The sequence below is a fragment of the Lepisosteus oculatus genome, chromosome 27 (assembly GCF_040954835.1).
Source record: "Lepisosteus oculatus isolate fLepOcu1 chromosome 27, fLepOcu1.hap2, whole genome shotgun sequence".
NCBI classification, from domain to species: Eukaryota; Metazoa; Chordata; class Actinopteri; order Semionotiformes; family Lepisosteidae; genus Lepisosteus; species Lepisosteus oculatus.
In genome coordinates this window covers 5,050,088-5,065,098 of record NC_090722.1, presented here as the reverse complement: position 1 = coordinate 5,065,098, position 15,011 = coordinate 5,050,088, and the positions used below count along the sequence as shown (strand labels likewise).

General features: G+C 51.2%; 1 protein-coding gene across 2 annotated transcripts; it reads right to left on the bottom strand.

Moving 5' to 3' along the window:
• Positions 1-928: 928 nt before the first annotated feature.
• vps72b (vacuolar protein sorting 72 homolog b) lies at positions 929-14,751 on the bottom strand. Of its 2 annotated transcripts, none has more exons than XM_069184925.1 (7): positions 14,654-14,751; positions 7,151-7,284; positions 5,676-5,828; positions 5,013-5,136; positions 3,494-3,670; positions 2,343-2,487; positions 929-1,793 (listed from the first exon to the last, which is right to left on the bottom strand). In XM_069184925.1, exons 2-7 carry the CDS (start codon positions 7,265-7,267, stop codon positions 1,388-1,390), a joined length of 1,122 nt encoding a protein of 373 aa, XP_069041026.1. In that variant the 5' UTR covers positions 7,268-7,284; positions 14,654-14,751; the 3' UTR covers positions 929-1,387. The 2 variants fall into 2 exon arrangements, with proteins under 2 accessions (XP_069041026.1, XP_069041025.1); XM_069184924.1 differs by lacking the exon at positions 14,654-14,751 and adding an exon at positions 8,299-8,332.
• Between the last annotated feature and the right edge of the window lie 260 nt (positions 14,752-15,011).

Genomic DNA, 15,011 nt, shown 5'->3' with positions numbered 1-15,011 from the left:
CTCAGAGAGTAGGGCCCCTGGGTGCAGGTGTCAGCTAAAGAAGGCACACAAACGACAGGAATAATCCATAGGTCAAGCTATATTGATCCGCCCAGCAAACTTCAGTGAGCCTGTTAAGCAGTAAAGAATTAAGCCTCTGATAAATACTCACCTTTGAGCTAGGCCCAGCTGACTACAATTAAACTTCAAGGTGCGACTGCTTGCTCACACAAATCTATATATGGCAGAGAGATAAGACGTCTGCAGCCTTGTTTCCATCTGAACATCAGATCTAATGCAACTCCTCCCTTTCCCCTTGGCTCCCAGCCCATGGGCGGCTTGTTTTGTTTTCATACTTCCTGTGCGTCTGCTGCACGCAACTCCAATCACAGGGTCCCCCTAACCACCCACTCCCCCCACAGTTTACCAGCACCTTCACCCTTAATCTCCTCAGTCACCGGAGCCCTGAGTCACTCAGGCAGTCTTTCCTGGGCTGGTTAGGGATACAGTGGGAAAGACAAGGGCATCATCGCTCTGCGCTACAGCACGGCAGAGAAAACACACTTCTTACCTTCAAAACGGCCTCTGCTTGCCCCGTGCTGCCTCCTCTTCCTCCTTCTCCTCTTCCTGATGCACCCCCGAAGCTGAGCGATCCCACAGAGTGTGCTCCCTGCTCCCAGTAGCTTCCACGTCTCCCAGCTTCTACCTGGCGCTGCCCCGAAACGGGGCAAAAACCCAGGGGCCCGGTTTGAAAAAACGATGTCTGGTCATTTCCCGGTCTGCTGAGGAAACGGGGCCCGGACGGGGAGACGGGCCCAGACCCACCAGGTCCATCGCCTTCGCGCCACGCTAAAAATCCCGTGCCCCTCCCGCCCCGGGTCAACAGCACCCCGGACCCCCCCTCATTCCCCAGCACAAGCAGGGCGAAACCCACAAAGGCACTCAGAGGTAGAATAAGGGCCCCGCCTTGAGGTTCTTCTTTATTAACCAACCTGTACAAAATCAGTATAAACCCACAACAACACCCCCCCCCCCTCCCCCCTCCGCCCTTAACAACAACCCTCTCAATACCCCGGGCAGACCCAGGTGACCCATGCTTTTCACCTTAATGAAGGTACCCCCCCTCGCAGCACCTAAAATGGCCTGTGCTGTGGTTTTCTCAACACTTGGTCTTGAACGCATTCCCCTTCGCAATGCCCGAGCAGCCGGGTCAGCAGGCGGATGGCAGCCCACAGAGCTGGACAGGGTGACCCCCGGGGGTGCGTAGGGGTTTGGGGTGATGGAGCCCGAGGGAAGCCTACGCCGGCGAAGGCACAGGGCCGCTGTCAAGAGTTCATGTGGATCCTATCGCCATCCCATCCGTCCCAGCAGTCTTTTCTCCGCTGTCCCTCCCCCGACAGCAGCCCAGCTATGTGGCGGACATGCTCTGCTTAATGATGATCTTTTGGCGGGGGCCCCGGGCCCCGGGGTCCCCCGGGAGGCTGCCGCTGGTGTTGGGGAGCCCGTGGGCGGCCACGTACTTCTTGTAGGCCTCGCGGATGATCTTGAAGGCCCGGATGTTGGCGTAGGGGATGTCGGTGATGGGGTCGCGGTAGAGGGCCGGCTTGTGCGTGACGGGGCAGATCTCGCGGGCCGGCGGCCGCAGGGGCCGCGGCCGGGGGAAGACGCCCTGGAAGGTGTCGTCGTCGCTGAAGGTGATGAAGGCGCGGGCGCACTTCCCCCCGGGGGGCTGGGCGGCCTGCTGCGGGGGCTCCGAGAGCGTGGGGGCGAGAGGGGGCGGCGCCGCCGCCGGCTGCTGGGTGTCCTGGTCCAGCCTGCAGGGGGGGGGGGGGGGGAGTCATGACGGTTAACAAGCAGCACCCGTGCCTACACCTCCGCCCATCAGCAACAGCACCGGCCTTCCCCACAAGACAACACGGCGCTGTAGGCGTGTGTCTGGCACCCCCCGCGGGTAGGGATCGGGGTTCGGGGTTCGGGCTCACGGCTGGGCAATCCTCCACCACCCCTGCTGTAGCTACCCTTGACCGTGCTCTGCACCCCGCATGCGGTGCTCCCCCCTGGTCGCCTCGTGGCGCGGTGCTGCCGCAGCCCCCCTGTGACACACAGTGCAACCGCCCCGTCGGCCACCCCCGGGGGAAAAGGGGCGCACCGGAGAACGACGGACCCCGTCCCCCTCGGCTTTTAGTGGAGACACTTTAGGACCGACTGCGGTCCGAAGAGGCACGCTACCCCACCCAGGCCCCGGCTCAATTCCGGATCACAAGCACGAGCAACCTGGACGACCTCAACACAGCGACCCCCCCACTCCCAAACCCAGCCCAGGAGCCAGTCAGCGACGGGCGATGCGCCCCCCCCCGCCTCACCCTTCCACGTCCACGTTCTCCTCCTTGAGGTGCGTGTCGGACAGCAGGGGCATGAGCACGGAGTGGTAGCGGATGGTGGGGCCGTCGCAGCGCCGCCGCTTGTGGACCTGCTTCTTCTTGTCCGCCTCCAGGCGCTCGTAGTTCTCTGGCGGGGGGGGGAGAGAGGGGTCAGGCACCGAGCGCAGGCTCCGCAGGAAGACATAAGACACTGGGGGAGAACGGTCGGGCTCTAAAGCAGGTACAATTTTCAACTTGATTTTTATTTCAGCTCTTTGCTACGTTGGGAACTATTGCATTTCATAAAGGACTTCACATGTGTGGGCAATCGAGCTGCTGAAACCCTTCACGAGGTTCCCACTCCGCAAAGCGTTAGTTCCAATAAGGGATGAGTTAAGTCACCGAGAGCTCTGCAGGTGCCAGGGGATCCCGGGATCGGAATTGGGAAGTACTGCTTCGGGATACAGACAAGCTTCTGTAATTCAGGCCGGGGTTCGGAATGACACCCCACTGTCACTACTGGGTGTGTCTGCAACTTTGCATCAAAGAGATCTCACCCCCCCCTGCCCCTCTCCTGCCCATACAGGCAAACTCCCAAGTGCACGCAAATTCACTTCCTTCTATGAATTTCCAACAGAGACGAAAACATTTTGTTTTCAGGTGTGTTTAATAGTTCTATCATTCAGGAAAGGGGCCGGACAAGGCTGGACAAGGCTCTCCTGGTGGCCTGTGACTTGCTGGGCAGCTGCCAGATCACAGTGAAGTCTGCACCATCTGCTCCTTTAATTGAGCACTGCAGCGCCCCCTGAGTGAAATGACAAACGGCTCTGCAGACGGGTGTGTCTGTGTCCTGGGGGAGCGAGAGCCTATCCCAGCAGGCAACGGGTGCAAGGCAGGGTACCCCCCCGGGATGGGACGCCAGTCCATCACAGGGCAGACAGAAACAAATATGCATCTTCTCACACTGAGGCGTTTCACTCTCTCCAGATAATAAGGGAGTCAGCCGGAGAGCTTATAACAATTTTAAAACAACTGGAGATCACAAAACTGGGCAGGGCATACAAAATAAGTGTATAGATTAACTTCCCCCCCGCAAAAGAGGAGTAATATCCCTCCCGTGCTGACAGGACCCCGATCTCCTCTCGGCCTCTCACCCAGGGATCGGAGATTGATCTCGGCGGTGATCCTGGCTTCGGCCAGCAGCTCCTCTTGGGTCAGGGGCCGGTCGTGGTAGGGGCCCTTCCGGCGGCGCGGCTGCACTCGCCTCTCCTGGAGCCGCAGGTACGTCAGGCGGGTGTGCTCGGTGGTCGACTGGCGCACGGACTTGCGGTCTGGAAGAAGCCGCGGGCAGAGGTTTCTGGGCTGCAGCCGATGCCAAGAGCATCTCCCCGTCCCCCCCCCCCAACCCTCGGGCGTTTAACCGCAGTCTTGGTTGCTAAATCTCGGTCACTAAATGAATTCATGGGCGGAATTAATTAATTCATGGACAGACACAAAAATCGAACAAATTTTGAACCGAGCACAAAATGGTGAACCTTGTGAAAGTCCTCTAAGTCGCCGTGATATCGCAAACCCCTGTTCTCGCCAGGAGTGAGAGTGAGAGCGTACGCGAATCGCGACGTGAAACGGCCCTTCCTGGTCACTAGTCACCATACTGACTCAATGGGCTGTGATGGACGAGCGGATAAGTGCAGGCTGTGCTGCAGACACTTCACCGCAGAACTGCTCCAATGTGATCGGCATGCAGACTGAACAAGTAAGTAGCATTTGTCTGCAAAATGGAAAGCAATATTTCTATTGGACTAAAAGAGATGTTTGTAATAGGGCCACAACACATCACTGGAAGTATTTTGTTGCCTCGTTCTGAATTACAGAATATGGCGCTGCGCATACCCGGAAATGTCATCTATTTTGTGACGTACATTGGACGTTTTACATGTTACTGTGTACATTTTACTTGTATTGTGGTTTGAAACGCACTCATCGATGCTGACCCCAAAATCTAAAAATGGCGCTGCAGTTCCCCTATGAAACGATAAACCACAGAAATCCATTAAACTCTAACAAGTCTCCCTAATGTAGCACAAGAGACTGATTACAGGAGCCTGCAGGAGACAGAGAACCAGCTACAGTCTGTGAGGAACCACATATTGTGAAAAGCGTTAAGTACTGGGACGGTGAACTGAAATTTGTATTTCAGATCAAAAGGTTAATATACTTTTGCCTTATATTCTTTTAGCTCTCTGGGTTTCTGGGTTTTATTTTGCATACAATTAAGTCATGTCAGAACAACGTTATTTGTAGTGTTCAATTCCCCCAATTCAGGTGAGAATAAGTACCGAGCCAAACGGAACAACGGGTTTTTCATCCGCCCATCCATTTTCAAACCATTTCTTCCAATTCCGAGTCATGGAAAAGCCGGAGCCTATCCCGGTCAAGCAACAGGTACAAGGCAGGGTACAGCAAGTAGCTGTGAAGCCGAGAGAAAAAATACCAGTCTGGAACCAAATCCAACAATCTGGAAGGTCTTGAAAGAGAAATCACGGGAGGAGTGATCAATCGACAAACTCCGGGTCATTCAGGGAAGGCGACAGCAGTCAATGACAGGAACGTTATCAGGGCTGTGAAGAAAAACCCGAAAAAGAACAAAGGAAGAAGAAGCAGGGGTCTTACTCTCTCCTATGTCATCCTGCAACTCCAGGGGTTCCTGTTTCTCCTCCTTCTCCTTGACCGACCCGCTGGGCGGCGCAGATGGCCTCTTCGGCTTGGGCTTGGGCTTGACCACCTTGATGGGCTCCTGGACAACACCGTTCGGACACAGACGACACACGGACACCGAGTCAGGGGCTGCGACCTCATGGTCGGCCACATTCTCGGCATGCGCACCACCACTCCGCAGTTTGGAGGACAGTCCAGCCACCGCGGAGAGATTTAAAAAGCGCCGGGCGGTCGGCAGGTTTCTGCTTAATCGAAAGCAAACTTCAAAAGCCCGGCGAGGGCAATCACTGGGATCAAAAAACACAAAGGCAGGGCACAGCGTCTTCTGCAAACCCCTCAGAAGCCAAAAAGAATAGCACAGCAGTGTCAAAAGGAAACCTGTTTATTAAGAGTGCAAAGAGGAGGCACTTTTAGACACAAAGCCTAAGAGCTGGAGAAAGCTACCCTGCCAAGTTGCCTGAGACGATTCCTCTCTGAGACCCTCCGATCAGACACCCTTCAACAAAAGAGTAACAGAGATTATCTTATTCCCCAGGAATACCGTGTCTTGGCTGCCTGCAGACGCCCCATGAAACCACCCCCCGACAGGCCCAGAGTTTCTCAGAGCCGCCCCCTGACCTTGTAGGCCTTGGTGACCACACGCCGTTTCCTGCGGGGCTCGTCCTCCTCCTGGTCGCTGTCGGGCTCGTCCCCCTCGTCGATGTCGAAGTCGCTGTCCACCTCGTCCTCCGTCTCCGACTGGTCGCCCTTGTACTCGTCGTCGCCCGACTCCTGCCAGCAGAGAGGAATGAACCCGATGGGAGGGGGCGGCGCCCTTATAAGAGCAATCTGCTCGTTTTCTCCGGGATTCATCAAAAACACTCCAGCACCTCCATAAGTAGCGGCAGATTAAAAAGCTCTAGTCCTAGAACATCTTAATTACAAATTGGCACGAAGGAGTCAGAGATTATTGCTAATAGGGCTGTGTGGAACACAGCACTGGATCTTTATACCACTGGATATACACTTTATACAATGCATCTGCAATTTAATAACTGTTGTTGGGATTTCAAAGAGACCTAGGAGCCCTAACTGAAACACCAGCTTCTCTAGGACTAAGATTGCAGACCCTTGGCTTCGGCCATTTTTACATGCTAATGTATACCATGCTGAGTTTTGATTTTTGGTTATCACAGAGGTGCCCCCAGCTGTCCCCGACACACCTGTGGGGCTCCCACACATGAGCAGTGCAACACAATAATAATCAACTTTAACTTATATAGCACCTTTAAAAGGTGGCTTTCAAAAAAAGCTCTTTGCAGAACGACAACAACAACAATAAAAAAAATGCCAGTTTTATCACAGCCCTGTTTACAGTAAAACCAGAAATTCAATTCAGGTGGCAGTGTCAGCATGCGTAGGCTGCAAAGGAACAGGTAAAGATGTATTCCATGCTGAAAGTAAAAGAAGAGAGACTACGTTTCGGCTATGGAGCCTTCTTCAGGTGCGTTTAGTTTATAACTGAAGAAACTCCACAGCCGAAACGTTGTCGCTTTTCTTTTCCTTTCAGCACGGAATAAACCTTTACCTGACGCGAAAATCAGCTTTTCCTGTGCTGCCCTACATCAGTGGTTCTCGCTTCTGGTCCTGCAGCGAGCCAGCGTCTCTCCTTGTGCTCGAGTCCAGCTGGTTACATCTGTCCCTCATATTAGCACAAGAGCTCATTACAAATCTCCTTCGGACTGATAAGAGCAGAAGACGCCTCAAGTAGAAAACCTAAATAAATGAACTCCGTTGATTAAGGGAACAAAAGCGAGCGGACATAGGGGTCCAGAAAGCCCAAATGTGAAATCCAGTAATCTTCACCAAGCTTACCGCCCATAACGACACATGCTGAGGTGTTCGTGTGCGGTTCGCTTTATGCTCGGTCTCGTAACATTTCCAAATCTACGATTTTCATTTCAATGAGGGAGACCTGTGTAAACGTTTTAAGCATACAAAATGACTACTGTATTAACCTGAAGCTTCCAATTTCATATTTCCTGTACTATTAAATTAATTTTATTTCTGATAAGAAATCTGTTCTAACGTAAAGTCTTGTGTTAATAACTTACATCGTTGAATCCGCCGTAAGTCGTTTTGTAGAATTCGTCATCTTCTTCCGCATCTAATAATTTAGACATACGGTTTCCCGCCGTCTTTCGCGGTGCTCGACCGACGGCTAAACTCATGTTTGGGTAAACTTCGTCTGCAAAATAAAAATAAATAAACACGACCCCCTCAGCCTTCAGTAGTAAAGCTATACTGTAAGATTAAGATATCCGTTTACTTCTAGATTGTACCGTCCGTCGAATTTAACAAGAAAGTTATTTTTGTGAAAACGCCTTGGTTTTTTTTTCTGAAAACTATATTTAAGTCCAATTATTTTCTTTATTTAAACAACAGAATTAGACACTATTCGCAATCCGGCCTACGGTGCAAGGCGGCCATTGCATGTTTTAAGTCTTTGTAATTGATTGCCGAGCCTTGAATCCAGACTCAACTAATGGAGCTGAACCGCAGTGGTTGTGACGAGTTTATACCAGGAGGTGACAGTGTTACCTCAGCATTCACCCTCTACAATTCTTTCTCAAGCCTCGGTGTTCCTGCAGTTAAATGAATATCGTCTGACTGACGATTCGCTCGCACATTTCACATTGCACATTTTAGCGTCACAAAGGGATTTGTTCACAATATTCTGGCTGAAAAATCAGGTGATGAATCCTTCAAAGGACATCAAAACCAAAGCAATCCAATCCAGTTCCCAGGAGTCAAAATGCCTCCCCATGTGAGATAGCTCAAGGGAACTGGTTAATAAAATTGGACAATTATTAACTTCATCCGGCTGTGAACAGTTTGACAGTTATCTTATGTTGCCACCTGCATCAAAGGACCCAGTTAAGTAAGTAAATCATTATTTCAGGAGACTGAGCCATCACAGATCATCACCTACCAATGAAGGCTGCTCAAGGTTCGAGACTGGAGGGCTGTGGGTTCGAATTCCAGCTGTGACACAGCTTTTCTATCCTTGAGTGAGCTGGTTCACCTGAATAGCCAGCTGTATGTTGGTAAATGGGGGCAAATCTAAGTTGCCCTAGATAAAGGCATCAGACAAAAAAAAAAGCAAATTGATTTTCAAAGTGTGTAAACAAATGTATGATTTAGCAGCTTTCTTCTCTCAAGCTCTCTTGCACTTGACTGAAGAGACTCAGTTCCTTTTAACCTGTGCTGTAGATTGACATGGACACCAGCCCTGGTCCTGGGTGGCTGGCTTGTGCAGGTGTTTCATCCTTGCTTAGCTCTGTACAAAGTCCAATCAGCTCCTAATGGCTGAAGTGGGCCCAATTTAACAAACTGGTGCTGGTGTTTCAAAAAGATCTAGGAGCTCCTCTAGGATCAGGATTGGAGGCCTTTGGCGTCAGCCATTTTCACATGACTTGCAAGCAGCTGTAGAGAACACCTCAAAGCAACAGGCGGTTGAAGGAATCACCAGCAGCACTAGCAACATGGTGTGTTGACTGTTTATACACAAACACAGGTGGAACTACATGTTACGCCTACTAATGTGCTAGTACCAGTTGTGCCAGGTTAAAACTGATAGCAACAATGAGTGTGCCTGTGTTGCCAAAGCACTGAACATTCCTGCAAGGTCATACAAGTAAGAGATGATTTGGACTAATTCTAATCCAACAATGTTTGCATTTCTTCTTCTGCCTAAGCAGGCTGCCTCTTGATATACTGTATGGGAGTCTGTGGCATAACCACTGTGCTGGCTACCCTCTGCCTGCTGCCAGGGGATATTGGGATATAGGAACTGGTTGCAATTCTGCTGCCAAGCCCCAGTTTGAACGCTCCAGCTCCTCAATGCCTTTTTCAATGTCAGTTAATCCAGCTGCCTGCCACCTGGGTTTTCACAGAAAGCACCGATGGACATGGCAGGGAGCACGCTGCAACTGTCTCAGCATTCAGTTCCCAGCGCCTGCAAGCAGGTCCCTTCGAAGGATAATGTGTGAAAAAGAAGGAAATATAGTCGAAACACAAATGCATCAGATCTCAGTCAAATGTGGTGAGCGTTAACCATACAGAAACATGTGTGAAGGGATATTAGGCAGGATGGATGACTTTGCAAATTCTTCACGTATTTCAGGTTATTACAGACTGCTTCCAGAGTGCACTGGAATGCATACAAATGTTGTACCAGCTAAAACTGATAAGATCTGGTATGCTGCATGAAGGACAGTCTGATTCTTGGAAGATTTATGTGAAAAGGATCTAAGGGCAGATATGTTCCCTGGCCGCATTCCCCACATTCATCTCAGGCCACAGCTGCAAAGAATGGGGCTACTGATGAGGGGAATGAGGCGGCTGTGTTTTAAGAATGGGGACAGGCGAGATGCTCTTATCGAGAGAGCATCCGCAGAGTTTCAGCCGAGCAGTTTCACCTCCGGCAGAGGGGGAGGAGCGCGCTCTCCCGGGCTCTCCGAGTCGGACGCAATCCCTCGAATTCTGGACGGAGTGTTGGGTTTCACAGTTTCGGGGGGAAAAGGCCATGGCTGTCCCACTCCGGATCTGGAACGCTTTCCGGGTTATTTTGCCTCCCACCATCCTCCCGAACCAGCAACCCTGACCTAGTGGCTACCCCCCCCACCCCTCCCCCACTGCAAACACAGGGGACCCCGAGAATCCTGCCGCTCCCCAGCCTTGGACAGCCTCGGACTCTAGAACAGAGGGACCCGTGGACACCATGCAGAGGCCGCCAGGGCTGAGCACCCACCCTCCCTTTGAACAACGCCAGTCGGCCAAAACTCTCCTTCACTCTGAATGCTTTTAGTGTCCGTAAGAGTTGCACCATCAATAAAGACTGACAGGGGTACCACCCCTAGAAATGAACACTGTTCCTAAATATTAGTCTTCCTTAATATCCCTCATGCACAGCGGCCCAGCACCCACCACACTTTAACAGACATTTCCACTTAAGTGGAAACCTTTAATACTTAATACAAGAATTCCTTCAATTAGTATGGCGGCGTGGCTGAAGACAAGGAGCTGGTGTTCCAGAAAAGCACCAGCAGGCAATTTAAAAATTGAGGATAGTTTGCCGACAAGAGGGGGCGAATTATCACAGCCAGCTCTTGGTAATTGGTAGCTATTCACATCAACGATCGCCTCTAGCCTGGACCAGCGGTGAAACATGGAACGCTCTCCGGATCAGTTTAATCCGGACGGGTCATCCCGGACCCAGTGGCTACCCCCCCACTAGAGGGCACCGGTGGGAACTTCCTTGGAAGTGTAGATTTAAAACATGAGAACGGGAGCCACTTCTTTACACAAAGAGTGCCGGGAGTGTGGAACAACCACGTTGCTGAAGCCGATACTGTGGTTTCTTTACAGAAACAGCTGGGTGAGGTTTCTTGGAATAATTAGCTACAAACTACTAAATGGACTGCATGGGCCGAATGACTCCTCTCGTTTCTGTCCTTATTTGCTGACGGTATTCCACTGTGAGAGAGCACGCCGCTGGCTTTCATTATATACGTGTTCGATATTTCTGAGACTCAGAAGGAATCAATATTTGGATCACGAAACTCTTAACTACCAAACGGGCTTGACGGACTGAATGGCCTCTCGTTTTTAACCGTTCTTAAACGTCAGTAAGACACACAACCATCCGTCTCATTTATTTTAATTATTTTCCGGGTACATTGACACGCAAAAGCGGTACAAACGAGGGCACTTTGAAAGAAGGGGCTGTGGCCGCGTAGCCATTGTTCCCAGCTTGTTTCAGGCCAGCTGTATCTCCCCCGATTGCTCGTTTTTCCCCAAAAGCTCCGGACGGTAATAAACTGACCACCCACGTTGTCCGGCCGCACACACCTGATGGGCGGTCTCCCAGGCGATCCAGCCCAGAGGAGCCGCCGTAGCAGAAACACACCCGCCTGCGCTGCAGAAGAATCTCCCCATCCAGAAAAGGGGAATATTTTTTTTGGGGGGGGCGATGAGAGAAGCGAGTCCAGACAGACAAGCGGAGACTCCTTGCCCAAACGCAATTGCGATACTCAGCAGCACCACGAGATGGAGCAGCAGGTGGAAAAAAATCGCGTTTTTTTTTGCTGGCCTCGCTGCATTGTGGGGGCAGTTGACCATAGACAATAGGTTCCCCCCCCTCACTGCTGTAAAAGGCAGACACGGAGAGACAGGCCCGAGGCCAACAATAGAAACAGTGGCGCCTATTGTCCCAGCTGCACGTAAAAGCCGTGCACTGTCCCGAATAGGAAATAGCCGATCTGCGGTCCATCAGCAAAATGCCGCGCTCACACGTGACGGGCCTTAGGAAACGACCTTCCAAAATACATTTTCCGTCCCTTTCTGCTACCTGCACACAGTCGGGACGGGGAACAGGGGAGCGTGTGTTCAGCATGAGAGCCCCGAGCGAGTGTTCAATTCAAATACTGCTCGTCTGCGCTTCAGTGGTAAAGCACCTGACGGCTCCCGGCAAAGTTTACCCAGCGCTGTCACGCCGGAGAGACAATCAAGACTCCTTTCGCTTTTGTGCGTCCTCTTCAAACAAATGGCAAAGAATCTGCTGACGTGCGTTGTCGTTGTCGCTTGAGCTGCGGGGAACAATCGCCCGGATCGGGGGTCTGTCAGGTACACTAGTTCTGGAAACAGGTCCCCAAGTGAAGAACACGAGAACCAGAGGAATTGCGCCCATTTTGTTTTGTCATTAGGATGCGGTTGATCTAATGGTCCAGGTGGATGCTGCACATTGGTGGTGGTGGAGGGGAGTCCCCATTACCTGTAAAGCGCTTTGAGTGGAGTGTCCAGAAAAGCGCTATATAAGTTTAAGCAATTATTATTATTATTATTAATGACTTGGCGCAACTGTTTCTTGAAAGCAGCCCGTGTATCGGGCTCCACAACATGGCTGGGCAGATTGTTCCACACTCCCACCACCCTTTGTGTAAAGAGGCGTGTCCTTTTTCTCGGTTTGTCACATAGTTCCCACTTGAGCCGTCTGGAAACACTGGACCAGGACAGAAAAAAAAAACAGCCATGTTGTGGTTTTTGTGTACTATTCCAATTCACAGAGCTCTATTGGCATGACTGGTGAATTGCTGAAGATGAACTGCTCCACTCTATTATATTTGTCAGTGTTGTACGTACTGTACAGCGGTTCACTTTGATCTCAATTTTCCCATGAAGCACAGCTGAGCTGGTAAGAGAGCTGCTTTGGAGAGGGGTCCTGGAACAGAATTTGGGGAACCCCTTTGAATATAGATGAGTATATTCTCATCTGGGTGATGTGGACTCTCTTGTTCCAGGTTTTCAAGAAACATCATTGTGGAATAAACCATACAAAACAAGCAGCCAGCTGGGAACAAGGTACTCTCATGGCTACAAAGTCTACAAAATGTACAAAATTGTACAAAATGTGCCTTCCACCCACCTCCTGGTTCGCTTGTTTCCTCCCACACTGCCAGATTGACAGATTAATCCTGTTTGACCGTGACATTTCCAGTAATCGCTCTTGAGCACACATTGCAGGCTGGAACTTTAATTATACCATAGCTATGTAAAGAATTTCATTTACAAGGATGACAATAATATTCTAATAATAGGCAAAATATCTTTCTGGGTTGGGAACAGGGAAGTTGTTTAAAAAAAAAGTACTGAGTCATTCCTGCCTGAGGATCGTCTTATTTCCTGTGGTTACTTGCTGCACTCACCCTGCGAGATCCTGTTAATCCCGGGATCTCAGCCTGAGCGGTCAATTAAACAATTAACCTCATTAGAAGCAGACAGGACTTTTATACAGCGACTCAAAACTACCTTGGAGATGTGGGCTGGGCTGTGGACGAGGTTTCTTGCTGAAATTGCCAAGTAACACTGTATGATGGGAAACAAAAGGATGAAACAGGAGGCACTCTTGCTGTTTTCTTTGTGGGATTCAATAAAGGGATTAATTCTTCCGCAGCTCGAGCTGCTACAGAGCACGAACAGGCCATTGAGAAAAAAAAAGGAGGCAGAACACAGTGTTCTGCAGGAAACGGTGATCTCACCAGCCAGGAATGTGAAAACACAGACGCTAGGCTCCCCGAGGAATCTGGAATCGCTCCAGACCACAGGCGCAGGCTTGAGAGTGACCCCACACACACACACAAACACTCCCAACGCTTCCCTGCTTCCAGTGGGAACACACACAAGAAACGGCCCGAGCGATTCCAAAAATAATGGGAAAGAGATTAGGGCAGAGCCGGAATGCAGCGTGGGACAAGTAGATTAAAGAAAAAGATGGCAAACCAAAACTGGCGAGGACAAGAATGAGGAGAATGTGGAATCCGGCGCACTGTGGTGTCTGGAGCGCACAGACAGCCCCGTGGGAGAGAGTCTGGCCAGGGTGGGGGCTGGCCGCATGCAGTTCAGCCCCCAGGTGCGCTCACCTTGGCCATCTCTGCCGGATTTGCCTGTCAAAACTACAGAGGAGCTGGAGCAAACAAGCCCAGCTCAGGGGCACCACTGGCCGAGCAGCCAGATCAAGCTGGTGCTGGAAAACTGCCGGGGAACCTTTGTGTGGATTCAACAGGCAAAAACAGCAGCAGTATTGGTATTACTCTGACGCCGATACTGATGCACCACGTTGAGGACACTAAGCAGCAAAGGCATAAGCCTGGGTTTGCACCTTTCTTACACACAAGAAAGGTCACAGACAAGAGGAAGCCCATCTGGCGTGCTCCACACTCCCGCCGCCCTCTGTGTAAAGAAGCGCCCTGGAGAATCTCATCCAGGCCATTTCTTGACAGACGCCACGGGCTTTGGCTTCAACCATATGGCTGGCCAGCCTGTCCCATACTCCCACCTCCCTCTGTGTAAAGTCCTCCTGTTCTGTTTCTTGAGAAAGCCGGGGCATCGGCTTCAAGCACATGGCTGCACCGAATGGCCTCGAATAGTCGGTCGCCGTTCTTCCGTCCTTGTGCTCGGTCACGCTGCAGGGCCAACGTCTTTGACGTTCGAGGATCATGGGGGACACTGGGACATGGGGTCACCCTCCTGCAGATCGAAGCTGGCCGAGTGCCGCCCAGTTGGTAGCGAGGCGTTGGCCGCCCAGGGTCCCCCTCTGCTGTCAGGACCAGCCGAGATCGGCATCGCCGGGGTCTAGCAGTGAGGCCAGTGAAGGACCTGCCAGTCCTGCTGTCACCCCTCCCTCCTCCTGCAGGGCTCAGTGAAGCTCGCGGATTCATCAGCAGACGAAGGGCCCTGACAGAGGGGTCAGACCGTCAGGACGCACAGGAGTCTCAGGACCCTGGGGCTTCCAAACTGGTTGGGCAATAAAAAAAAACAAACAGACAAGAAAAGGCCGTTCGACTCATTTCTGCCTGTTGGGCTTCTCTGTCATTTCTCGATTGGAGAATCTCACCCAGTGGTTTACCGAAAGATCCCTCACCCCCAGACCTGCTTGCACGTCGCCAGGACCGTTTGAAAATCAGGAAATTCCCTACATGCTATCAGCATGTCAGCACATGGCAAGGCCTATACTGCCAAAACACTTTAGGAGAATAGTAAAAAAAAAAGCATTTTACCGTCAAAGCCATCTAACACATCAGTCTCGGAAATTCAAAGGATTACATCTTCGCTTGTGTAAGGGGTGCAAGTTAAGGCATGTCCCGCCGAGACGGTGAGGGAGCAGAGGAATGTCTAGGACTTGTTTGTGCAGCAGAATGTCCTTGATTCAGCTGTAACAGCAGGGAGCCCAGTGGAGGATCACATGGGGACCCAGTCTCTCCACTATACCCATGCCACACCGAAGGACTGACGAGCACCGTCTGCAAGATCAGTAAATCTACAGTGTCTGCATTTTAATACCAATCTTTGCATCACTTTCCTTTGGCGTTTACTGTGCTTGGCCACACTAGATCACTCCTAAAGTTGCAACGCATT

Bases quoted from the DNA above. Each gene is read 5' to 3' on its own strand.
- vps72b (XM_069184924.1), bottom strand. The intron at 5,829-7,150 runs GTAAGTTATTAA...CTCTGCTGGCAG, and splicing joins CTTACGGCGGATTCAACGAT to GAGTCGGGCGACGACGAGTA. The intron at 3,671-5,012 runs GTAAGACCCCTG...GGCTTCTTCCAG, and splicing joins GCAGGATGACATAGGAGAGA to ACCGCAAGTCCGTGCGCCAG.